Here is a 26723-nt window from a genome sequence, read left to right as displayed (position 1 = left end):
AAAGCCCTACAATCAGCCCATAGAGGCTGCTAGATCAGATGGGTGTAGATTCAGAAACAAAGTAAAGTTTGAATTTCATGTTTTTTGGACGCAAACGTATGCCCATGCCTACTTAAATAACAGGTACCTAATTTAAGAAGATTTTAATGAATGTCTGTATGAACTCCTCTGAACCGTGCATTTAATGAAACTGCTTGTTGACACTTGAGTTGTGCTCATATCTTCTTATGTTGCTGAGCCAAGTTCAGCCACCTGGTGGCGCTCTGTTCATTCAGTCAGACAGACAGGTGGTGGCTGGACTCACATATGATCAGAGATCTCTGCCTACTAGGTCTGGACAATTAACCAAAAATATATCAAAACCAACATTTATGCTGTACAACCGAGGAGCTCACGCCGTGGCATTAATAAAGAAGCAACACTGAAGCACATGAAGATGCACACAGCTTGTAGATCTGCTATTTTTGAAAAAACGAGAAAAAGTGTGCAAATTAATATATTTATATTCTTTTAAAGCTAACATTTGTAACTCAAATCTTTGCTTCTGGGGGGTCCCTGGAACAACATATTTTGAGATGGGGGTCCGCGGTCAAATAAATATAATTTTGGGGGTCCTTGACATGAAAAAGTTTGAGAACCACTGATATAGAAACAAAGGTTTTTCAGAAAACTGTTGGGATTTAGAAGACATTTGTAGAAATCGGCTTCAGGGGTTAACAGACGACGTCACACTGATAAGAACCAGTATGCGCTCAATGAAACCCATTCTGTCAGGTCTCGCCAGGACGCGCCTCACTAGCCAACACTACACAACAGGTCAGGCACGGGCACACGGACACATCAAAGGGGGCTTGAGCCCCTGCCCTCTTACCCATCTGTAAAAGTGCCCTCTCCAGACCATGAATGTAGCACTTACTAGTTTGGAGAAAAAAATACAAACGCACTCTTACCATGCCATACCTGAACGCAGCGTTCAAGAGAATTGCCATTTCCAAACTCTCCTGAACTTGAATGCAGCATTTTATGTTGAAAGTATCTCCGGTATTGGCTTGAATTTTGATTACACTTAGTTTAGTGCGGCATCACAGACCGAAAATAGCCAATCTCCAAGCTCACAACGCGGCGCGTTGTGAGCTTGGAGATTGGCTATTTTCGGTAATTTCTGCCCCTCTAACATTCCCTGCACGTCCTGCAACAGGTTGAGAATTGATTGCGTGAAACAATCACCTGTGCGTCCAGTCTCAATGTTAGTAAACACATAATTGGTCTATAGAGGGCAATTATAATGTATTATGGCAAATGAGGCTTATTAGCCAGGGATCCTTTCAAAAGCATGTTTTCTTTTTATTCTTGAAAAGTTAATATTTGAGTTGGTTTCTGCCCGTAAGCAGAGATTTACTAAACATATATATAAAGAAGAAATATGGAGACACAATGTTTCTGTATGACATCAGTATATAGATAATAAATAACAAAGTACAAACAAATGTATATAATACAACAATAATCATCATTAAAACATACAACAGACAAACAACAGTGCTTTAGAATGTGTCTTTATTGACAACATGAACATGAACATTACAGAAGCTCTTTAATGTAATGAATGTGTCTTTATTGACAACATGAACATGAACATTACAGAAGCTCTTTAATGTAAAGCTATCAGGACAGTGGTGGAAGAAGTACTCACAGGTTTTACTGAAGTAAAAGTACAAATACCATTTACAAGTACAAGTTACAATTGAGACATTTACACTCTTATCCAGAATGACTTAGAAGTAATGTAGAAATACTCTATTACAAGTAAACGGTCTGTAAAAGTACAAAAGTATTGTCATTAAAACATACTTACAGTACTCTTTATGCAGAAGGGCCTATTTAACCTTTTTATATTTGTCTTAGAAAAATAGCAGATCTACAAGCTCATAATGTGATGCATTGCAGGACGTTGTGAGCTTGTAGATCTGCTATTTTGGAAGAGTTGAATTATAACATTGTGCTTAAAATATAGGTTTTGTTTTAGTAATCTAAATCTACACCTTAAAGTAATCAAATAATTGTAATGGAGTAAAAAAGTATTGCCTCTGAGATGTAATGGACCCCAAATCAATATGTGTTTATCCTCAGTATTTGGTATTTTCTAAATTATTCCTCATGTTTCAAGACTTTCCAATGTATGTATTTTTAAACAGCAGATCTACAGGCTCACAACACACCAGTGTGAGCTTGTAGATCATCATAACATACTGGTTTAAATGCTTTATGTATTTACTTTGTCTTCCTATATTAACACGTTTAGCTGGGGACCCCCCGAAGGACCCCCGGACCCCACTTTGAGAAACACTGACATGAAGTATTGAGAAGGGGACATAATGAAGTCAAGTAAAAGTATCTCTAAATTGTACTCAAGTAGAGTATTTGAGTAAATGTACTCAGTGAGTTTCCAGCAGTGTCAGTAGCAGAGTTACAGAGAATAGAGCAGAAAACCACTGAATGTGTTCTGATTATGTGTGTTATCATAGAGCCTGTGGTACCTTCTATTACCAGGCATCTTCATGTACACTCTGTCTCCCTGCTCCAGCTCTATGATCATTCCATTAGACACGTATTCATACCCTTTTCCTTGAGTTTTGTATCCAGGGTTAGCAATGAGCAGCTGATTATTTTTATACATGTAGACATACACATACTTTGATGACTCATAGCCGGCTGCAGTGAATCTGAACTGATAAACTCCTTTCACAGGTGCGGAGAACTGACCTGGAACGCACACGTGCACACGCACACACACACACACACACACACACACACACACACACACACACACACACACACACACACACACACACACACACACACACACACACGGATCATGTTGTCACTGTTAAACACTGTTAACTACTTAAAGGAGTAGTTCACCTAAATAAACATACTTATTTTCTATCAATTGCTCATGTTAATGAGCTTTACATGAAGGGATTAAAGGGATAATTCACTTTCAAACATGTTTGGAGTCATTTTAACGTCTACCTGGTCCATCTCCCAATTCATGGAGATGTGTTTGTTTTTGTCTCATTCCTGAGACAATCATTTGATGACCGGCGGAAAGATGTCTGATGTATCCGGTAGGAGACACAAAGGAGTCTCTTTGAGTCTCCTACCGGATACACCAAACCGCTCATCAAATTATTGTCTTAGGAATCATTTTTTGGGTGAACTATTCCTTTAAGCTCCATTTCTTTTTTAAGGAAAAAGTGTTCTTAAAAATCTGATCTACAAGCTCACAACGAGCCACAAATGTTGTACATCTTGTAAATGTGATATTTTTGAAGTGTTTGAACATTTTAGCCTGTAATGACACAGCAGAGTTAACCCTTCACATGCTGTTACTGATGTTTTCACAGAGATGTAAGTTGTATCATTAGTTGGTGAGAGATAATTGATTGTGTAAAGCTCATTAACATAATTAACTGGATATTTCACTTTCAAACATGTTTGGGCTCATTTTAACGTAATTTACCAGACACGCCCCCTTCCAGTACAAACCCATTGTAACTTCAAACTCCATTTTAAACCTGTTTGACTCATTGAAAACACCAGTCCTTGGTTTTATTTTAGTTTTTCATTATTATTTTATTCTTTAATTTTCCCAGATTTTTTTTAATCAAGCAACTTAAAACTATCTGTGGTTTTCACAAAAGCCCAAGTAGACGTTAAAATGACCCCAAACATGTTTGAAAGTGAATTAAAGCTCATTAACATAATTAATGTAATCACTTAAAGGGTAAGTGATATGTTTTGTTAACATAAGCGTTAAGTAGCTCTATATTGAGTAATAATCATCAAACTTGAAAATGTATTTTCAGTTTATTAAAGAGCTGGAGAGATGAGGAGACCCCTGTTACTGAACAAACAATGATTACTATCACAATATAGAGCTATTTAACACTGTTACTGAACAAACACTATAGCAATGATTACTATCACAATATAGAGCTATTTAACACTGTTACTGAACAAACATTATACAACAGGTAGTTCCGACCAAGCAATCTGATTGGTTGAAATAGCTTTCTAGCCGTGCTTCAAACCAGCATCATAGCACGGGCCGAATCACATTAATAAATCACTCCGCACTGCAGTCCGCGCCTGCTTAGACCATATATGGCACAGCTGTGCTGTGACGTCACGCTGTCCCACGGTACGAAAACAAACAGAGAGTATCCTGACCCACCGCCGCCACCGGAGAACAAACAGCTACGCAAAATGGACTATGTTGTTAATTTTGATTCGTACGAAGGTATCACATGGCGAAAATAGCCGATCTACAAGTTCACAACGCGACGCATTGTGAGCTTGTAGATCGGCTATTTTCGCCGTGCGATACCTTCATTTGGATGTGTTTTGTTGGTAACTGTTGTATAATCGCAATATTACACTCGAGGGTGTGCTTTACCTACATTATTGGCACTTCAGTGATGTTGGCGGAACTCGGCTGCGCCTCGTTCCTGACCGCATCACTGGCGTGCCAATAATGACGGTAAAGCACACCCTCTCGTGTAATATTGCTTAACTCTATAATGATTACTATCACAATATAGAGCTTTAACCTTTTGACAAAACACTTTGTTTTCACCAAAAATATCACTAACCCTACTTTTAATGTCAAGTTAATTAACATAATTAACTTAATCATCACCTACCTGTAGATGTACTGTAGGCGTTGCCGATGTTAGAGTGAACTCTCTGATAAACCAGAGTTGTTTCAGAACTATATCCAATAGATCCAGAACCCAGATAATAAGCAGAGAAGGCCACCTTTGGTTGGTCTGTCAACACAGGAGCATTATCACATTATTATATGATTATAAAAGCATATATTATACTGTTAATGATCATATTATTTATATTACTATGAAAGCATATCTTATACTCTTACTCATAGATTGGTGAAGCAATAGGAAGCGACGCACGAATCCGGGCGGCTGGGTTTGGATCCGCCCTTCAAGACCATCGATTGGCCTCGTTCTTTCAGTCTAATCCGATACTGACGTATCGGATTAATATTCTCATAATTTTTGTGTCTTGTAGATCAACTATAGCAGCTTATAGCAGCTAATAGCAGCTTGTAGATCTGATATTTTGGTTTTATTGCTATTTCCACTTTTACTCAAGTAATTCAGATTTTAGGATTCCTAAGAGTGTTTATAACTTTCACTCCACAACAATGCAAAGACAAATATTGTACTTTTGACTCCACTACATTTCTAGAGAAGGCTGTTTTCTCAGCTCCAAGAATTGTAGAACACATTTATTGACTCTAAAACTGGTGAGTCAAACTGCACAACGAATATTTAAATGTGTAGCTACTGTATGATTCTCTGTTTTCATGAAATAATACTAAACTAAAAGGCATAATGAATAAATTACTAGTTTTCGGTCAAATTCAGCCACATGTTATACTATTAATAATAATAAAAAACAAGACAAAGTAATATCAACAACATAGAATATTTGCTATCTAGTGGTATTGTCTAGTCCATTGGTCTTCAAAGTGGGGTCCGGGGAGTCCCCAGCACAGAGTGCCGCGCTATGAGCTTGTAAATCTGCTATTTTTGAAAAATTTAGATTTATTTATACATATATATATATATATATATATATATATATATATATATATATATATATATATATATATATATATATATATATATATATATATATATATATATATACACACACACACATTTTTTAAGCAAACATTTGTAACTCAAAACTTTGCTTCTGGAGGTCCCTGGGACAAAATATATTTTGCCAAATACATATCATTTTGAGGGTCCTTGACATGAAAAAGATTGAGAACCACTGGTCTAGTCGTAGTGTATGGAAACTAATGCAGAGTTACACTCCACGCTTCACTTTAGTTTTGGATTGGAAAGTCATTATACTTATAAAATAACAGATGTAAGAGCTGATAACGCATGGATAACAATAATAATAATAAAATAAACACCGCACCCGACCGGAAGGGTCGTGAAAGCGCGGCTTAAGGTCGAGCGCATTCAAGAACCAGTTACCACTTCATCTGTATGACAGCAGGCTGCCTTCTAACCAGTTTAGACCAGTTACCACTTCATCTGTATGACAGCAGGCTGCCTTCTAACCAGTTTAAACCAGTTAACACTTCATCTGTATGACAGCAGGCTGCCTTCTAACCAGTTTAGACCAGTTAACACTTCATCTGTATGACAGCAGGCTGCCTTCTAACCAGTTTAGACCAGTTAACACTTCATCTGTATGACAGCAGGCTGCCTTCTAACCAGTTTAGACCAGTTAATACTTCATCTGTATGACAGCAGGCTGCCTTCTAACCAGTTTAGACCAGTTAACACTTCATCTTTATGACAGCAGGCTGCCTTCTAACCAGTTTAGACCAGTTAACACTTCATCTTTATGACAGCAGGCTGCCCTCTAACCAGTTTAGACCAGTTAACACTTCATCTTTATGACAGCAGGCTGCCTTCTAACCAGTTTAGACCAGTTAACACTTCATCTGTATGACAGCAGGCTGCCTTCTAACCAGTTTAGACCAGTTAACACTTCATCTGTATGACAGCAGGCTGCCTTCTAACTTTGACACATCATTGCTCTTTGGAACTTTTAACTAGGGATAACATGACATGTTTGCTAAAAGTGCTAATAGTTATAATACCTGTTATGAGTCTGCTCACGTTCTCCACTCGATGGTCACTTACATTCAGCCTCATCTCAACGATGGTCAGCTGAGCTGAAATAATTACAACATTAAATCACTCATTAATACTCATGCAGTTTGATTTAATAACTTTGAATTTCAGTAGTTTGAGTAGTTGATAATTTGACTTATGTTATGTTTGTGACATTGTGTGTAAGAACAATACTGGGGTTGCCTAGAGACAATCAGAATCAACAGCCACACTAATCAGTATGTATTGTCAGAGTTTTCAACATGAGTTTTCTAACAATGAAAGTACAATACCTTCATTGTGTCTGTTCACTTCCTCCACTCGACTCTCAGTTAGATTCAACCTCATGTCTACGCTGGACAGCTGAGCAAGGTTGGCTGAAATCATCACAATACATTACATTAAATCACTTATTAATATGCATGCAGTTTGATTAAAACACCAGCACTGTTTACAGTTAATCTGATTTATCATAAAAAATATTTGATATTACTATGAATCAAATATGGCTGAGGGAGAGATTTCTGTTGAGCCTGAATTTAGCCTGGAGACCATGAACATATTTTAATAAAATCTGCTGGTTTGAGCCCAGATGACGAGAGATTTTAGGCATACATTCGTGTTGACACTGAAGGGTAATTTTGACCCAAACAGTAGGTGTCAGTAGGCAAGAAAGCTCAATCAAGTAAGTGTTAAAACACTTCTGGGTCAAAGTCTACTCTGGCTTTTGTGTTTCACTCCAGACAGTTTTTATGTTGCTTGATTCAACATTTACATATTTCATATTCATGTCATAAGACATGAATGGCATTGTTACTTTATGGTAACTTAAATTTATGTCACATTATGAGACGTAAAAATGTAATTATTTCCTCCTAAGATACAGTATGTCACAAGGACACCTTCAGAGAATGTCAGTTTCCATTAGGACAGATTGAAAATATTCACTTAAACCTCAGCATCTCTAATCTCGTGGTAACATTCACCAATAGATCGCCGATCTATAAGCTCACATCGCGTGACTTTTGACATGTTAGGAACTTGTAGATCTGCTATTTTTGTTGAAGAGATTTGGTGTAGAGGGAAAAAGAGCGCATCAAGCAAATCAAGTATAGAGGGTTATGGATAAAGTGGTTAAACTGAAGTGAGTTTGATCATTTCCAAATATTATCAAAGTATTCTGCGGTACCCCTGGCCTTGTGACACCCTAGGGTGTCACAGCACCCACTTTGAGAAACCCTGCATTATAGTACATACAATGTTTGCTAAATGTGAAGTTATAATACCTGCATTGTGTCTGTTCACCTTCATTTCCACGCTGGACAGCTTAGCAAGGTTGGCTGAAATCATCACAATATTAACATTAAATCACTCATTAATACTCATGCAGGTTGATTAAAACACCAGCAGTGTTTACAGTTAATCTAATTTGACATAAAAGTATGAATTTTAAAACTTTTGAATTCTATGAATCAAATATTGGTGAGGTAGAGATTTCTGTTGAATCTGAATTTATCCTAGAGGTCATATACTTATTTTTTTATAGCATTTTAAATACATAAATACAATTTACAATGTAGGCTTTTAGCAGATACTCTTCAGTCAGAGCAACTTACAGTAAGCAAGGAAAACACAAGGTAATACATCAAATATTAAACTATTTGTTTAAGTTTGAGCCCAGATTTGAGAGATTTTAGGCTTTAAATATTTTTCACACTGAAGGGTCATTTTGACCCAGCCATTTTGTGTAAGTAGGCAAAAAAAACTCAGTCAAGCAAGTGTTAAAACACTTCTGGGTCATTTTAAAGTCTACTTTGGCTTTTGTGTTTCACCCCAGACATTTTTTATGTTGCTTGATTCAACATTTACATATTTCATATTCATGTCATAAGACATTCATGTCACATTACGGGACTTTTAATTCTTTCCTCCTAAGATACAGTATGTCACAAGGACAACTTGAGAGAATGTCAGTTTACATTAGGACAGACTGAAAATATCCACTTGAACCCCAGCATCTCTACTCTTGTGCTGACGTTCACCAACAATAGCAGATCTACATGCTCACATCAAGTCACTTTGTGACGTGTTTTGAGCTTGTAGATCTGTTATTGTTGGTGTAGATGGATGAAGAGCGCACCAAGCATCTCAAGTATAGAGGGGTATGGTTAAAGTGGTTAAACTGAAGTGATTTTGATCATTTCCAAATATTATCAAAGTATTCTGCGGTACCCCTGGCCTTGTGTTACAGCACCCTAGAGTGTCAAAGCACCTACTTTGAGAAACCTTGTATTATAGTACATACAATGTTTGCTAAATGTGAAGTTATAATACCTGCATTGTGTCTGTTCACCTTCATTTCCACGCTGGACAGCTGAGCAAGGTTGGCTGAAATCATCACAATATTAACATTAAATCACTCATTAATACTTATACAGGTTGATTAAAACACCAGTAGTAATTACAGTTAATGTAATTTGACATAACAGTATGAATTTTAAAACTTTTGAATTCTATGAATCAAATATTGATGAGGTAGAGATTTCTGTTGAACCTGAATTTATCCTAGAGGTCATATACTTATTTTAATAAAATCTGTCTGTAAACAAAGTTTTTTTTTTTTTTTATAGCATGTTAAATACATAAATACAATTTACAATTTAGGCTTTTAGCAGATGCTCTTCAGTCAGAGCAACTTACAGTAAGCAAGGAAAACACGAGTTAATACATCAAATGTTAAACTATTTTGTTTAAGTTTGAGCCCAGATTATGAGATATTTTAGACATTTATTCTTTTGCGCACTGAAGGGTCATTTTGACCCAGCCAGTATATATAAGTTTTGGGTTAACTACATTTTAAGGCCGATTCAGATACAGTTCTACACTTTTGATTTAGTTCCCCATACTTCTTTGAATTATTTCCTTAAAAAACAGAGCTTAAGTAGTTAGCAGTAGTAGTTAACATGATCTGTGTGTGTGTGTGTGTGTGTGTGTGTGTGTGTGTGTGTGTGTGTGTGTGTGTGTGGGTGTGGGTGTGTGGGTGGGTGTTACGCACACGTGCATAGTGTGCTGCAGCACTTTTTTTTACACACACACATAACCACATATTCATTATAGAACATAAAATGTTTGCTAAATGTGAAGTTATAATACCTGTATTGTTTTCGTTCAGTTCCTCCATCCTCGTTTCTACTCTGGACAGCCGAGCATGGTTGGCTGGAATCATAAAAATATGTTTTAACATTAAATATAATACTAATGCATTTATATTAAGACACAGTAGTGTTTATAGTTCATATGATTTGACATAAAACATACTAATTTTAAAACATTTGCTTTTGAATTCCATGAATCAAATATGGGTGAGGGAGAGATTTCTGTTGAACCTGAATTTAGCCTAGAGGTCATATACCTATTTTAATCAAATCTGTCTCTAAACAAAGTTTGTATTTCGTCATAGCATTTTAAATACATATTTACAATTTACAATGTAGGCATTTAGCAGACGCTGTAAATGCAGAGCGACTTTCAGTGCAAGGAAAACACGAGGTAATACATCAAACGTTAATCTATTTTGCTTAAATTTGAGCCCAGATTATATATTATCCTATATGAACCTATTGAATTTAAAACTCCATTTTAACCATGTTAAAATAATTGAAAACACGTCCCTGCTTCTGGTGACTGATATTGGCCGGGTTTCCCAAAGAGCTCGTGCGTAGAGCATCGTCGCAGGTCCGACGACGGGTCTAACGTGTGACGTCACATGCTTCGCAGTACCATAGCAGGCACGTAGATTTCAGGTCATGCGTGGCCGTACGCAGCTTGCGCAAGCGTCTCCTACACAGCTGGGACTCGGCCAAACCTACGCTCTACCCTCATTAGTAGCAGGTGGTTGTGCCCCTGCGTGCCATCTAAACTGGCTGCGATTGTGGTAAAAGTACATTCGTGAGACAGAATGCGCGCAGCATACTCCCCGCCCACAGTAGGAGGGGAGTACTGTCCTACGAAGCATTTTGTAACGAGCGCCCTGGGCCGCGTGTAACACCCATCGTTCAATGAAATCTATGAAAAGACCGACACACACACACACACACACACACACACACACACGTGTGTATGTGTATATATATATGTATATATATATATATATATATATATATATATATATATATATATATATATATATATATATATATATATATATATATATATATTACGGCCGGGCCGGGCCGGTGCGTAAAAGGGCGAGCGGCTGCAGTGCTTCGTCCTCTATGCATGAACCCGAAGTTTACAAATCGTACTCTCACGGATGATCCGATCATCTAATAAAAATATTAAGCACATGCCAAGTTAACTAAAGGTATATAAATGATGCTGAGCTAAATATGTTTCCTTGATTTCGAAGTTTTATAGTTAAACGTTATGATGAAAGTGCAGTTCCTCTCACAAAGTGACAGCTGTTGCGCTCGGCGAGCGCAACAGCGCATCTACAAGCTTGTGACACGTTGTGAGCTTGTAGATCTGCTATTTTCAAAAGATGTTTTAACCATTCATAAACATGGCGAGCTGTTGCGCTCGCCGAGCGCAACAGCTGTCACTTTGTGAGAGGAACTGCACTTTCATCATAACGTTTAACTATAAAACTTCGAAATTAAGGAAACATATTTAGCTCAGCATCATTTATATACCTTTAGTTAACTTGGCATGTGCTTAATATTTTTATTAGATGATCGGATTATCCGTGAGAGTACGATTTGTAAACTTCGGGTTCATGCATAGAGGACGAAGCACTGCAGCCGCTCGCCCTACCCAAAATAACAGATCTGCAAGCTATCAACACGGCATGTCGCAGTGTGTTTGTTGTATATATGTCTGTTTTTTGGGGGAGGCGTCGCCCGTTACGCGTTAAGCTGTCAATCATGCAGGGGGACGCCCCCTCTATCCTCTGAATTTTTTGGAACGGCGAACAATGGCCGCAGTGTTTATTTAAGATCATTGAAATGTCACCTTAAAAAAATGCATTTTAATACATTACAGAATGTACCTATAAAAATGTAAGTGTCCAATTCATATAAAGGTAAGTTAGATAAAGGTGCGACTTTATCTTAGTATTTTTGCAAAATCCTGTATATATAGATATATGTATGCAAAGGGTGTTTAAACTATAGTAGGATAGCACTACGTAGTTGACGTAGGCTTTACGTAGGCTACGTCCAGGATCTCTTCACGCACATGCTGTCTCACGAATGTAGTTTTAGCACAGACGAAACGGAACCTACGAAGATGGTGTCTACTGAAGCCAATTTAGATGAGACGTTGGGCACACACAGCTGCTACTAACGAAGATAGTGCGCAGCGGGGTTGCTACTGCGCAGATGCGTGGAGGCACCTACGCAGCTTCTAGGCTACGCAGGAGCTCAAATTCGTTTGGGAAACGCGGCCAATGTCCTTTTAATGCATGAGTGGGCCATGCACTTTCTCACACACACACACACACACACACACACACACACACACACACACACACACACACACACACACACACACACACACACACACACACAAGAATGCATATGTGTGCCACAAAAACTGTGGGAGTAGTGCAGTAACGTTTTGTGTTTCTATATGATTACATTGTCAGGCCTTCAAATCCAGTTCTATTGGTGATTTAGTTCCCATATTGTTTTCAATGTTTTTTTTGTGTGTGACTATTTTCATGGCAGACCCCTGAACAATGTTTGTTCCATGTTTGGTCCGTATTGGTTAACGGTGCACCTCACAAGTCTGGATGTTATGTTTGTGACATTGTGTGCAAGAACAATACTGGGGTTGCCTTGAGACAATCAGAATCAACAGCCACACATCCCAGCATCTCTAATCTCGTGGTAACATTCACCAAACATAGACGATCTCTAAGCTCACATCGCGTGATTTTTGACATGTTAGGAACTTGTAGATCTGCTATTTTTGTTGAAGAGATTTGGTGTAGATGGAAAAAGAGCGCATCAAGCAAATCAAGTGTAGAGGGTTATGGTTAAAGTGGTTAAACTTAAGTTATTTTGATCATTTCCAAATATTATCAAAGTATTCTGCTGCACCCCTGGACTTGTGACACCCTGGGGTGTCACAGCACCCACTTTGAGAAACCCTGCATTATAGTACATACAATGTTTGCTAAATGTGAAGTTATAATACCTGCATTGTGTCTGTTCACCTTCATTTCCACGCTGGACAGCTGAGCAAGGTTGGCTGAAATCATCACAATATTAACATTAAATCACTCATTAAATACTCATGCAGGTTGATTAAAACTCCAGTAGTGTTTACAGTTAATCTAATTTGACATAAAAGTATGAATTTTAAAACTTTTGAATGATATGAATCAAATATTGATGAGGTAGAGATTTCTGTTGAATCTGAATTTATCCTAGAGGTCATATACTTATTTTTTTTTATAGCATTTTAAATACATAAATACAATTTACAATTTAGGCTTTTAGCAGATGCTCTTAATTCAGAGCAACTAACAGTAAGCAAGGAAAACACAAGGTAATACATCAAATATTAAACTATTTTGTTTAAATTTGAGCCCAGATTATGAGAGATTTTAGGCGTTCATTCTTTTTCACACTGAAGGGTAATTTTGACCCAGCCATTTTGTGTAAGAAGGGGCAAAAAAAGCTCAGTCAAGCAAGTGTTAAAACACTTCTGGGTCATTTTAAAGTCTACTTTGGCTTTTGTGTTTCACCCCAGACATTTGTTGCTTGATTCAACATTTACATATTTCATATTCATGTCATAAGACATGAATGACATTGTTACTCTATGGCACCTTAAATTTATGTCATATTTACAGTATAAAATATCCACTTGAACCCCAGCATCTCTACTCTTGTGGTAACGTTCACCGAAAATAGCAGATCTACAAGCTCACAACGCGTCACTTTCTTGACGTGTTATGAGTTTTAGATCTGCTATTTTTGGGGAAGAGATTTAACTGGTGTTTCGCTGGCCAATTCCGGCCCACGACGTCGTCAAATCTGGCCCGCGAGGTGATTTTAAAAAACGGCATTTAATACTACCTCTAATGGGAAAAAAAACGAGAGAGAAAAAAAAAAGGCAGAAAAAAACGCCAGCACCCGCCAGTTCCTTACTGAGGCTGCCTGGGGGTTGAATACTGGACAAACTTGTTATGTGAGAACAATGGACAAGTCGTGAAGCCACAGCCAAGGTCATTAACATATAGAGGACCATCATTCAACTCTACCTGTACTGGAGAGAGCGCTTGTTCAACAGCATCACAAATCCGGTAAAACACCGTTGTTTGGAGAAGTATATACAAGTCACATTAGTAGGATAACCAGCGACAGTTAAGAGCCTGCGCAGGGCAAAATAATTAACACCAGCTGTGAACGCTTGTGTGTGTGTGTGTGTGTGTGTGTGTGTGTGTGTGTGTGTGTGTGTGTGTGTGTGTGTGTGTGTGAGACAGTTTTAGTCCGTTTTTTGGTGCGCAACACAGCCCAGTTTAAGTGAATTGCTTTCACCTGCTGCTGCTGTGCGGAGAGTGCGCAACAGGGCATATCTCCGCCAAGCCAGGGTGACCAACAGGCCCATGAAATTCATATGCAGGCATAGTAGCCAATTAGAATGCAATCCGCAAAAACTGACTCATATACTGATACAGAACCATATATTGGCTATATATTATCGTTGGAAATCTTGTATGTTCCTTTTTTATTATTATTTAAAACAATTTAAAATCGTGCAAATAGACAAAATTACAACACCAAAGGCCAAGTGGCCTTGCCCCTAAAATGACGAAACAAAAAAAGAATGTTGTTTTGACCTGAGCTTTTACTGTTGGATTATTTTTTTCTATTCTAAAATCGCAAAAAAAAAGCATTGTCATTATTTTTGATTCATTGATATTTTCTGATTTTTTATTATTATTGTACACGTCTCTTCAATAAAAAAGACTAAACTGAGTTAATTGTCTGAGTTTCATTGCTGAAGGTATGCCTGCATAACAATAATGTTGTGTACAGTGATCTATAGCTGAAACCTGAGAACAAGGGGCACACATTAGCTAACAGAAACTAAAGATGTAAATGTAATTGGCTGTGCACATGATAATCATTACCATAACCACACACATTACCTCACACATTACCAGGTAATGAATTGAATTTAATTGAATTGTTCTACTTTCAAATGAATTACAGTACTTGAGTACATGTAATTAGTTACTTTACACCACTGTTGTTCTATGAATCTAATTATTTAACCACCCACACACATTACCAGGTATTGTTTAACTTCAAATTGAATTATTCTACTTAAAATGTTTTTTATTATTATTATTATTATTATTATTATTATTATTATTATTATTATTATTATTATTATGTATTAGTATTACTACTACTAATAATAATACTACTACTATTACTACGACTACTACTAATGTGGAATAATCTATGATTATGAAAGATAATTGTGGATTATTATTAATGAGATAGTAATGTACTTTGTTTCAAATGACCTGTTGGAGAAATTGGTAAGTTGGTCTAGTGGAACCTTAGCAGGCCATAGTAGACCCCCTGGTGAGCTAGCAGCTTCAAAGGGCTCCTTGCATATCAAGCGGGGGAAGGTTGTAGATAAGGGACAAAGGCTTTGTGTGGCAAGAAACAGTACAGTACCAAGAGCAATGCCTTGTGGGAAACCAGAACTTCAGGTTGCTTAAGATCGCCCTAAAGGCGGACCTTATGTGAGAAGTTGATAAAATAGCTTGTCTTGGGAGAAAGCCTTTAGATTCGATTGAGCTGTGCGAGGGAATGGGACCTAGTACAGTTTGCTAACAACATGGCGAGAGAGAAATGGGCTAAAGTAAGTGAGATTTAACACTGTAACGATGATAATTCTGATGTATTCATAATGGGGTGAAGATTCATGTCATTTAATATTGTTGTGCTATGTGTTTTGATCTCTTTCAGGTTTAATAACCTAACCGGTCTGTCTGTAACTGACCATGTAACTTATGTATTCGATTTATGTATTATGTGTGATTTAGTGAATAAATATCTAAAAGACAACTAGTTTGAGTGATTAGCTTAAAACACCAACCTCTCTCGACCCCCTTTTCATTGGGCTTAGTAACCGTAGCTCACTGCTCAAGGCAGGAAGTACGTGATTTGCTACAAAAGTGAACAGTTATTAAACTCTAGCAGTCCCCGGAGGGGACTTTCAACTGAGTTTTAAGCAAATTAACCGTGTTATACAGAGGGTATAACACAGTACTAGTTTGTCTGAGAGGGACAACTAGTTGTGAGTATTGATTACACAGCCATTTAACAGAGTTTAAATGTTCACAGTAATTAATCGCTAGTGTGCCACCTAGTTTTAAGGATTGATTACACAGTCATTTAACAGAGTTTAAATGTTCACAGTAATTGATCGCTAGTGTGCCAACTAGTTGCAAGGATTGATTACATAGTCGTTTAACAGAGTTTAAATGTTCACAGTAATTAAAATTAAACCACTAGTGTGTCTAAAAGGGACAACTAGTGTTGAATGAATCACTTGAAAAGTTATGACCCGTGGTAGCCTATATAATAGCTGGATGAAGTATTAGGCCCTGGAAGCGGATGATATAATTGAGTGATGCTGTGTTGTTGTAAAGATATGACACAGATAAAGCCGTGGTAGCCTATGTAATAGCTAGTTAAAGTTTTAGGCCCTTGAAGCGGATCGTATACCTATACACCGTCTCTGTAAGATGAGTAGTTAGTCGTAACAAAATAATACTTATTTGGCCTGGTTATGAGACAGGTTTAAAAATAGGCTCACAGAACTAACGCTGGCCTAATGAACCAGTGCTAGTAGTGTGTGAAGAAAGGGGACAAAGGGCCTCAACTAACACAGCAACTGAAGGAAGTCATCTGTCCACGGAGGCGAAGAGGATACACGGAGCAGCTTGCGGCCTACAACACGACGCTAGGACCAAGGCAGTAAATACCGTACAGGCCTACAAGGAACCTACCGGGAAGAGACTCACTATCAGGTTGCTATGAAACAAAGCCCCACAGTTTGTGAAGACCGTGGAGAACAAAGACTTTAGAGTGAAACGCTGCGTGCTAACTATTCTATTGTCTGAGCTAAGATAAGGAGCTAGGAGGTTTAGCAGCAAGCTAACCACAGGGTTTGTAGATATAGGCTACCGTTAAAGGTGTTTAGCGTTAAACCAGGGGTGGGTTCAGCAGTAAGCTATCTGTCCTGAGAGCTACCTTTTAGCGTCACTAGTTTACAGCAAGCTAAGTAGCTCTATTGTCTAGCATAAAGTGCTAGCTGCTAGCTAACTGCCACTGTTGACTGAGAGGTGATTGCTGCCCCTGACCTGGGTGGTGGGGGGGGTAAAATTAGCATCGTCTTTGTTCACTTACAAGACAGTGCTAACCGCCAAATTCTAACACGCCTTGAGAGGAGGAGTAGTTAGGTTTGGTTAAATAATCTAATCATAGATGCTTGCTTTAAGCTGATTAGACAAACTTTAAATAGTATTCATGGTTTAACTAGGCTTTATGAGAGACCAGACACTGCAATATGGCTAAAAATTAGACTAAAAGACAGTGAATATGAGGTGATCTTGTAATTGGGAGTTAAAAGGCCATTGTTTACTGATAAGGGGTGGGGGAGGTTTTCTACCACTAGTGTAATACCATGTTCAACCAGACTTTATGATAGACTAAAACTGTGAGCAACTAGATGGTTACGATAGCAGTGGATTAAGTCATCATTGTGGGTTAAATGCTATTATTTACTTTGGTAGAGCTAAATAAATCCTGCCAGTATTAATTAACAAAATAACTAAATGTGAATAGACCATTAACAGGCTTCTTGCATAGAATGCTACAGGGTGGGTGCTATTACAGGTTAAACACAGTGTTAATTAATTATTGTTGTTATTAGCTAAAGGCTGAACAACACTACTACTTGCTAAAAGAACTGACGATTGCTTTCACAGCCTATTGACTTAAGACTAACAAAAAAGGCCTACCTAAAGTCCTGTAGATGCCAAGAAGGCCAGGTAAAAAAGGGGAATGGAAGTGTTAGCTGAGTTACTAGAGAGGTGTGAAGCAGCTCAAGCAGGTTTTAGGAGAGATGCAGAGTTTGCTATTTGTTGTCTACCAAGCGAAAGGGTGGCATGGGAGCTAAAAGCTGATTTAGATAGATTCCTGGAGGTTGTTACATATTCTATCGCCATACTGGAAGTTGTTGGCATCGATTCATCTGTGATCTGCAGGATACAGGATGTCTGTTGCCTTGAGTATGACGAGACTTTGCAGAGAATCAAGGAAGCCCAGTTGACCAAATGGTCAGAAGCCAAACTGAGTAAGCGGGCCGAATATGGCTCAGAAGAGCTCCCAAAGTGTAAGGCAGCTCAGGCAGTCTTGATGGAAAAAGCTCAGTATATGGCCAATATCTTTCGTGATCTACCGACAGAAGAGATAAGTCCAGCGTTACATTGGTTCAGAGACGAATGTTTTAAAGTATTCGAAATGACTTTAGATTCTGTGCGAAAAGCCCGTCCTGCCGACAAATCTGAGATACGCAACATAACAGAGGCCTGTAAGCAGGTCTGGGTTGAGGCGGAACATGCGATCCAGGAAGAATATGGGTCCCGCTTCACACAGCCCGAATTGTGTGAATCCCCTGCTGTGAGGGAAGAGCAAATTACCTCCCCCACAGAGATAGCAGCTAAGCCTGTTGTACCTGGAGAGGGGGTTGGAATCACCAGTCCTACAGATGAGCCGGTCGTAAAGGACAGAGCAACTGGAGGAGGTGAGGATGTCACCAGTCCTACCGCTGCAAAGGGGGGTCGGAATGTCACACCTACAGCTGGATCAACTGGGCCAGAAGTTCTCAGAGTCCCAGATGGCATCACTACTGCACCAGGAGACGACGCTGAGAAGGTTCCAGAGGGGGCCGTGCCAGGAGTCAACGTCGCAGAGGAGTCGGCGGCCGAGGAGGGAGTGCCATCAGAGGTCGAACCAGGCGGTGCTGCTCCTGCGGTCGAGGCAGAGGCGTCAATCGTGACGGCCACGGAGGAGGACCCACTCAACGCAGAGGGGCACCATCCACCAGAGGCCGCAGGAGAGGCGCCGGCGAGAGCATCAGAGGACGTCGTCACCGACCCACTCATAGCAGAGGAGGTCGTGACAGCTGGCGCAGAGGAGCCGTCGACTGCTGAGAAGGAGGTGCCATCAGACGGTGTTGTTGCTCCCGCAGACCAAGCTGCGGTGGAGCTGCCACTGGAGGTCGCGAGAGGAGCTGCAAAGGAGATGGTCGATGGAGCCGCGCAGGCGAGGGCGTCAGAGGACGTCGCCACCGAACCATTCAATGCAGAGGGGTGCCAGCCACTGGATGTCGCTACTGGAGGAGCTGCACCAGGAGAGGCACCGTCGGAGGTGTCAGCCACAACAGCTGCCATGGAGGACCGTCCAGAGGGCGCCGCTACGACGGACGTCGACACCAGCCCACTCAAGATGGAGGGGAAGAAGACCACTACGCCAGGGCGGAGAGCCATGACCAGCCAGCCGGGAGGTCCTTCAAAGCCCGCGGATAACAAAGGTGGCAGGCGAGCAGCTAAAAGCAGACTGGTGGCGTTCGAGAAGGGCGGCGTTTACCCCAAGCCCGCGTGTCACAAAGGTGGCAGGCCTGGGAGCAGGCGACAAGCCAAGCCCGCGTGTCACAAAGGTGGCAGGCCTGGGAGCAGGCGACAAGCCAAAGGCAGACCAGAGTCTGTCCGAAATCGGGGGCTGGGCGCCGACCCAGCACCCCCAAAACCACTCAGAAGGAAGTCTGAGTGGGTGTGGCCTGACATGCGAGCGCCCGCTCGGAAAGAGAGGGGCGGGGTGCTACGTCAGGTCATTTCAGTTCTTACCGCCAGGATCCAGGCAAAGAGAATGCTTCGTCCTGGTGGGGCTGGAATAATTCGAAAAAAGAAGGTGAAGATAAAAGATCAGCCTTCTTCACCCTCTGCGGAGGGGAGCAAAGCCCCACGCTCTTTCTTGGCAGCGGCCGAGAAAAGCCAGCAGCTGGGTGCTGCTGGAAAAGCAGTCCCACTGGCGGTTGGTGGTGCCAGCAACGTGACATTGGCGAACGAACTGACATTCCTCGCTGCTACCCTCGGCGAGGAGCAGCGCTGCCAAGAGGCAGAGTCCATGTGAAAGCGACCCGACAGTAGTGACTGGACTGGTTCAAGCCTGTGCGGCTTGACTCACAGGTCTATCCAGTTATTAGCTGGGACAGTGGTACGCAGTGCGGACGAGAAGCGAAAAGATGCCAGCGGGGTGTCTAAAAAATCGAAATGTCTTATTTGAGCGTCTGTTTACTTAGGAATTTCGGGATATATTTTGTAAATGAATGTTATCATTTCTAGTGTTTGCAATATTACCACAGAAGAAATAACTTGCATGCCAAAACTATGCCACTAAGTTCAAAATGCAACAATGATTGGAAGGTTCTTCCGCCCAACAAAATGTATTCTTTACTGATGGTTGACTCATGATCTGAGTAACCAGACCTTTTGAATTATTATTTGTTGATTGTATAAAAAGCATTTTTGTATGTGTGCTTGATGTTTAAATAAGTTAAAGTTTCTTAAGGTGAAATTGTAGATCAACTATTCTAATAATCCTTTTTAGCCCTTTACCCAAATGGGTCTTGGAGGGTTCGTGTTTGAATGTAGATAAAAACTACAATTCAAAGTAATATGTCTTGGGATTTAGGAAAAAATCTCAGGGATAAACTAGTGGGAAAGAATTGTTGCTAAATTAAATTGGTCATGATTTGCTATGAAGTAAAGTCAATTTGAGATCAAATAACCTAACCTAACCTAACCCAAACAAATTGAGAACATTAAGTTGAACTGTTAATTGTTTCAAAATATGGGTTTGGAGCCACTTAGAGACAATGTGTGAAATGTGTGTTGAAAATGTAATCTGTATGAGTATGGGATCAGAGCAGTTTACAGAGAGCCATACTAAACAATTGTTTTACCGAGCCGTTATCTAAAGAGCCGAAAAGCTCACCGAGAAATGTGTTCTGTGAGTGTCCTGGATCCTAGATCAGACACACAGGTGGCAGGTGTGGAATAATCTATGATTATGAAAGATAATTGTGGATTATTATTAATGAGATAGTAATGTACTTTGTTTCAAATGACCTGTTGGAGAAATTGGTAAGTTGGTCTAGTGGAACCTTAGCAGGCCATAGTAGACCCCCTGGTGAGCTAGCAGCTTCAAAGGGCTCCTTGCATATCAAGCGGGGGAAGGTTGCAGATAAGGGACAAAGGCTTTGTGTGGCAAGAAACAGTACAGTACCAAGAGCAATGCCTTGTGGGAAACCAGAACTTCAGGTTGCTTAAGATCGCCCTAAAGGCGGACCTTATGTGAGAAGTTGATAAAATAGCTTGTCTTGGGAGAAAGCCTTTAGATTCGATTGAGCTGTGCGAGGGAATGGGACCTAGTACAGTTTGCTAACAACATGGCGAGAGAGAAATGGGCTAAAGTAAGTGAGATTTAACACTGTAACGATGATATTTCTGATGTATTCATAATGGGGTGAAGATTCATGTCATTTAATATTGTTGTGCTATGTGTTTTGATCTCTTTCAGGTTTAATAACCTAACCGGTCTGTCTGTAACTGACCATGTAACTTATGTATTCGATTTATGTATTATATGTGATTTAGTGAATAAATATCTAAAAGACAACTAGTTTGAGTGATTAGCTTAAAACACCAACCTCTCTCGACCCCCTTTTCATTGGGCTTAGTAACCGTAGCTCACTGCTCAAGGCAGGAAGTACGTGATTTGCTACAAAAGTGAACAACTAATAATAATAATAACTAGAAAAAGTGCTCCTCGGAGCACAACTCTCCGCCAGAAGACTTGTGTTGGTTCGAAGGTCGCGAAGGTCGCTATCCCTCTTGTATATGTAAGTGTCCTATCCATCCTGTCTGGGTAAGTGTCCTCTTCCGTTCATTCTGTGTAAGTGTCCTATCCCTCCTGTCCTATCCGTCCTGTCTATGTAAGTGTCATATCCCTCCTGTCTATATAAGTGTCCTATCTGTCCTATCTGTCCAATAAGACAGATAGGAACAATTGGACCGCGACTACTTGACTACTTCCGGTTCGAAGGTCTGGAACCGGATTTTCGGTATTGGAATCTGGCTTATCACAGTGACACATGTATTTATAGGTCGCTATCCCTCTTGTATATGTAAGTGTCCTATCCAACCTGTCTGGGTAAGTGTCCTCTTCCGTTCTGTCTGTGTGAGTGTCCTATCCCTCCTGTCTGTATAAGTGTCCTATGTCATATCCCTCCTGTCTATATAAATGTCCTATCTGTCCTATCTGCCAATTATGTATGAGCCATGCAGCCATTTCATGGTTCCCGTCTTACCTCACTCTGACAGTGGCGGAGACACTGTCAGAGTGATGCCATGTATATATAGGCCCGGTGGCGTCACTAGCCAATCAGATCACAGTATTTCACGTGTCACGTGAGGCTTGACCAATCGGTGTGTCATGTTTAGAAAGTGAAAACGCAGTGATAACAATACTCTCCTGGCGGAGAGTAATAATAATAATAATAATAATAATAATAATAACAATAACAGGAGTATTATTAAGTAGTATTACAAATGAATTGTTTGATTTCAATGTAAATAATTAAAGAAGCTAATCTTCATAAAACATTTTTAAAGTGATATACTGTTATATGTCATAGCAGTGACTGAGATGTAGTGGAATAGAAGTAAAAGTACTGGAAATTGGAAATACTCTAGTAAAGTACTTAGGGTACAGTACTTGAGTAAATGTAATTAGTTACTTTACACCACTGTTGTTCTATGAATCTAATTATTTAACCACCCACTTCAAATTGAATTATTATACTTAAAATGGTTTATTATTATTATTATTATTATTATTATTATTATTATTATTATTATTATTATTACCCTTATTACAAATTGCATTGTTTGTTTTTAATGTCAATAATTAAAGTAGCTATTCTTCTTAATACATTTATTTAAAAAAAGTTAGTAGCAGTGTCTGAGTGCGTGAGAGCGCGCATGTGCGCCTGCAACTGGTTCCGGCCCCCATCAAGTCACCATTTGACCAATCCGGCCCTCACCCCAAAATGAGTTTGCCACCCCTGGTGTAGATGGATAAAGAGCGCACCAAGCAAATCAGGTATAGAGGGTTACGGTTAAAGTGGTTAAACTGAATTGATACTGAAGTATTCTGCGGCACCCCTGGATTTGTCACGTGTCACGGCACCTTAGGGTGTCACAGCACCCACTTTGAGAAACCCTGCATTATAGTACATACGATGTTAACTAAATGTGAAGTTATAATACCTGCATTGTGTCTGTTCAGTTGCTCCACTTGACCTTCACTTACATTGACCCTCGTTTCAATGCTGGACAGCTGAGCAAGGTTGGCTGAAATAATCACAATATTAACATTAAATCACTCATTAATACTCATGCAGTTTGATTAAAACACCAGTAGTAATTACAGTTAGTCTGATTTGACATAAAAATATTAATTTTTAAGAATGTGCATGGGCGTGCCCGTGGGGTTCAACCGGAGCTCTTTCAGACGCACATGAGCGCTCATGCGTGTGCGTCCCAGTGATCCATAATCGGCTATTAGACCTCCGTCTAAAACCGGGTTATGGTCTAACAGTGAATGTTTTTTCAACGTCTATTCTTAGCCTAGACTAAGACGTTCATTTGAGTGTGTGTGTGTGTGTGTGTGTGTGTGTGTGTGTGTGTGTGTGTGTGTGTGTGTGCGCGAGTGGGGCGATCAGGTCGAGGTAATCATTGCTGAGTACTCCAGCAGACTTGACTTAATCCACACATCACCTCTGCCTCTAATCATGAAACTGGAGGCAGTCAAAAATAATAGCATAGGCCAAGGTACAACATCTTTTCTCCAATGTACATGTTCCACGAAAATCACTATGTGATTTGAATGACAAAACTGTGCACTTAGTGAGACAATGGACTGGTCTTAACACACACACACAACACGTGACATTATATTTCACAGTAAACGTGAGGGTGGTTTGGGTGTTCCCAATTTTGAATGGACATATATTGCTACGAAGCTCTCCCACTTGTTAAATACTGTATGCTGAACAATGATGACCAGTATGTGAGAGAGCTTGCACGTTCATCTCTATTCCTGGACCTAAAACGACGTAAGGTCGGCCCTGACATGTGGCTCGGATCGTAGCTTCCTAGGCTTCAGGAGGAAACCTAGTGGAAGCTAGACAGTCGCTCTCCCGGCTCTGGTGTGTGGTCAGACTGGCCGGACTTAAACGATCTGTGCTGTTGGGCTGATGTTACCTTGAAGTGGGTAGGGTCTAACTCTGAGGCGATGGCTGTCTCGGAGGACTTTATATCTGACCCCAGTATCTCTGTCAGAGCATCTATGACTGTGTGTGGAACAGAACACCAACTCCCACTGACTAATGCCCGAGGTCGCCTCTTATAGTCCATATTCACATGGCGGCCATTTTGGAATTTAACATTGCGTTGCTGTGGCAACTGGAGTGGCATTTCATTGACTTATATGGCAATATGGCCGCCGTGTGAATAGGGTCTATAGACGGGTTTCATGTTTGTAAACATTGAGAGGATATGACCGCGCAGAGGAGGGGGTAAGCCTATGGGTGCGTTTGGAAATTACGCACCGGAGCACACTCGCCTATTAGTTTGTATTGGCCAGTGCGCTCACTGCCGCTCAGGGCTGTATTTTCGAACGCGCCTTTCCCCCAGGCATGCGCAGATTGCGCATTCTGCTCTGTGATGACGTCGCTCGGAAACCCGTCTATTGGTACAACAGCAAAGGCAGCGGCAGCATTGGACTGAACTGAGGTTGCAAGGGAAGACTGCATGTCTCCCCGCTGCGGACCATTCTGTCTCGCATTCTGTGCTCAAAAATGTTGCTTTAGACGAATGCATTGTTGTCTTTACTCTGAAAGCGAGGTTGCAGGTTTTACATTCTAAACTTAACCTCTCCATCTGGTTTCCAGGCAACCATGCTCCTCACTGTATACATCATGTTCATGAACAAATAGCTGAAACCATGTCCCACATCTTAAATGGATGCCATATATACAGGGGACTCTACATAAGTAGGCATGACAGAATAATGGATTTGATATCTAAAGATATCACTTCTATTTTCAGGTCCTCCATCATGCTGTATAAGCATTCTACTGTGAAGCCGAGCATGATTGTTTAACCTGTGTAATGATGCTTCTGTGTTCTCTAACATTTCAGCTAACACCCCTGATGTCATTGTTGTTAATGAAAACCATAGGGAGGTGTTAATTATCGAGGTCGGCTGTACTTTTGATTACAGCTTAGAGGAAGCCTTCCTAACCAAAGTGCTAAAATATCATCAGCTAGAGCACACCATCTCTGCAGCTAGGCTACATACTGTATGTAAACTTTTGTTTTTTATCTTTGGTAGTCCAGGACACGTGCACAAGTTGGTTGTGAGGGGCCTGCAAATGGCCGGCCTCTCCACTGTGTTCGACAAGTATGCCATCTTTTGTTTTGTATACATTGCTCTGCTTTACATGCACTTTGTAACTGACTGTTTTCCCTTCATCTGACAGTGTTTATGTCCTTTGTACACCCTGTACTTCTTATTATGTGGATATAAATTAATATTTCAAATGTGTGTGTGTGTGTGTTACACGCGCGCGCGCACACACACACACACACACACACACACACACACACACACACACACACACACACACACACACACACACACACACACACACACACACACACACACACACATTGTATAGAGCATGAAATAATTGCTAAATTTGAAGTTATAATACCTGCATTGTGTCTGTTCAGTTGCTCCACCCTCATTTCTACGCTGGACAGCTGAGCTGAAATAATCACAATATTAACATTCATTAAATCACTCATTAATACTCATGCAGTTTCATTTAAAAAACATCAATGTTGAATTGATTGTGTGTGTGTGTGTGTGTGTGTGTGTGTGTGTGTGGCAACTATTCGACCAATACCAACAAGGTCGACTAGTGGTTAAGCTAGTCGACTAGTTGGTGAAAGCCCTAGTTTGTGCCACAAAAGCTGTGGGAGTAGTGCAGTAAAGTTTTGGGTTTAACTACATTTCAAGGCCTTCAAATACAGTTCTACAATTTTGATTTAGTTCCCCATACTTTAAAAAAAATCCTTAAAAAAAATAGAGCTTAAGTAGTAACTTAACATTAATAGTTATAAGTGTGTGTGTGTGTGTGTGTGTGTGTGTGTGTGTGTGTGTGTGTGTGTGTGTGTACCTATTATGTCATAATAAAGACGCTCCGAGGCATGGGGTTTTGCTGCTACAATAAGGAATGGAAACTGGACTCGCCAAAATGACTGTATCTGCCTTGTCTCTCGTTTAACAAAGTACACAATAAATCCAGCTGTTGGTCAATAACTAGGCCTGAAACATGACATATTATGACAAAACTTAAACCTGTTTGTTGGACTTTTTCCATTTACAGCCCGTACATCTACAGAAATGTTCAGATTTCAAATATAAAGTGTTTACCCCATGGCCACGGATGTTACCACTTCATCTGTATGACAGCAGGCCTTCTAACCAGTTTAGACCAGTTACCACTTCATCTGTATGACAGCAGGCTGCCTTCTAACCAGTTTAGACCAGTTAACACTTCATCTGTATGACAGCAGGCTGCCTTCTAACCAGTTTAGACCAGTTACCACTTCATCTGTATGACAGCAGGCTGCCTTCTAAGCCTTTTAGACCAGTTACCACTTCATCTGTATGTTTGTTCCATGGTTGGTGCGTATCGGTTAACGGTGCAAATCACAAGTCTGGATGTTATGTTTGTGATATTGTGTGTAAGAACAATACTGGG

The 26723-nt window shown here is 40.1% G+C and overlaps 1 protein-coding gene across 2 annotated transcripts; it reads right to left on the bottom strand.

Moving 5' to 3' along the window:
- Positions 1–1989: 1989 nt before the first annotated feature.
- On the bottom strand, positions 1990–25717 carry LOC311053209 (complement C1q-like protein 2). 2 transcript variants are annotated; one of them, XM_084068666.1, is made up of 6 exons: positions 25668–25717; positions 23158–23241; positions 7006–7105; positions 6716–6753; positions 4707–4832; positions 1990–2763 (listed from the first exon to the last, which is right to left on the bottom strand). In XM_084068666.1, exons 1-6 carry the CDS (start codon positions 25699–25701, stop codon positions 2468–2470), a joined length of 678 nt encoding a protein of 225 aa, XP_083924792.1. In that variant the 5' UTR covers positions 25702–25717; the 3' UTR covers positions 1990–2467. The 2 variants fall into 2 exon arrangements, with proteins under 2 accessions (XP_083924792.1, XP_083924791.1); XM_084068665.1 differs by having other exon boundaries at positions 6716–6790; positions 7022–7105.
- Positions 25718–26723: the final 1006 nt, after the last annotated feature.

Source organism: Gymnoscopelus microlampas, assembly GCF_963454915.1.
Source record: "Gymnoscopelus microlampas genome assembly, chromosome: 10".
Lineage (NCBI taxonomy): Eukaryota > Metazoa > Chordata > Actinopteri > Myctophiformes > Myctophidae > Gymnoscopelus > Gymnoscopelus microlampas.
This window is presented reverse-complemented; position numbering and strand designations above follow the sequence as displayed.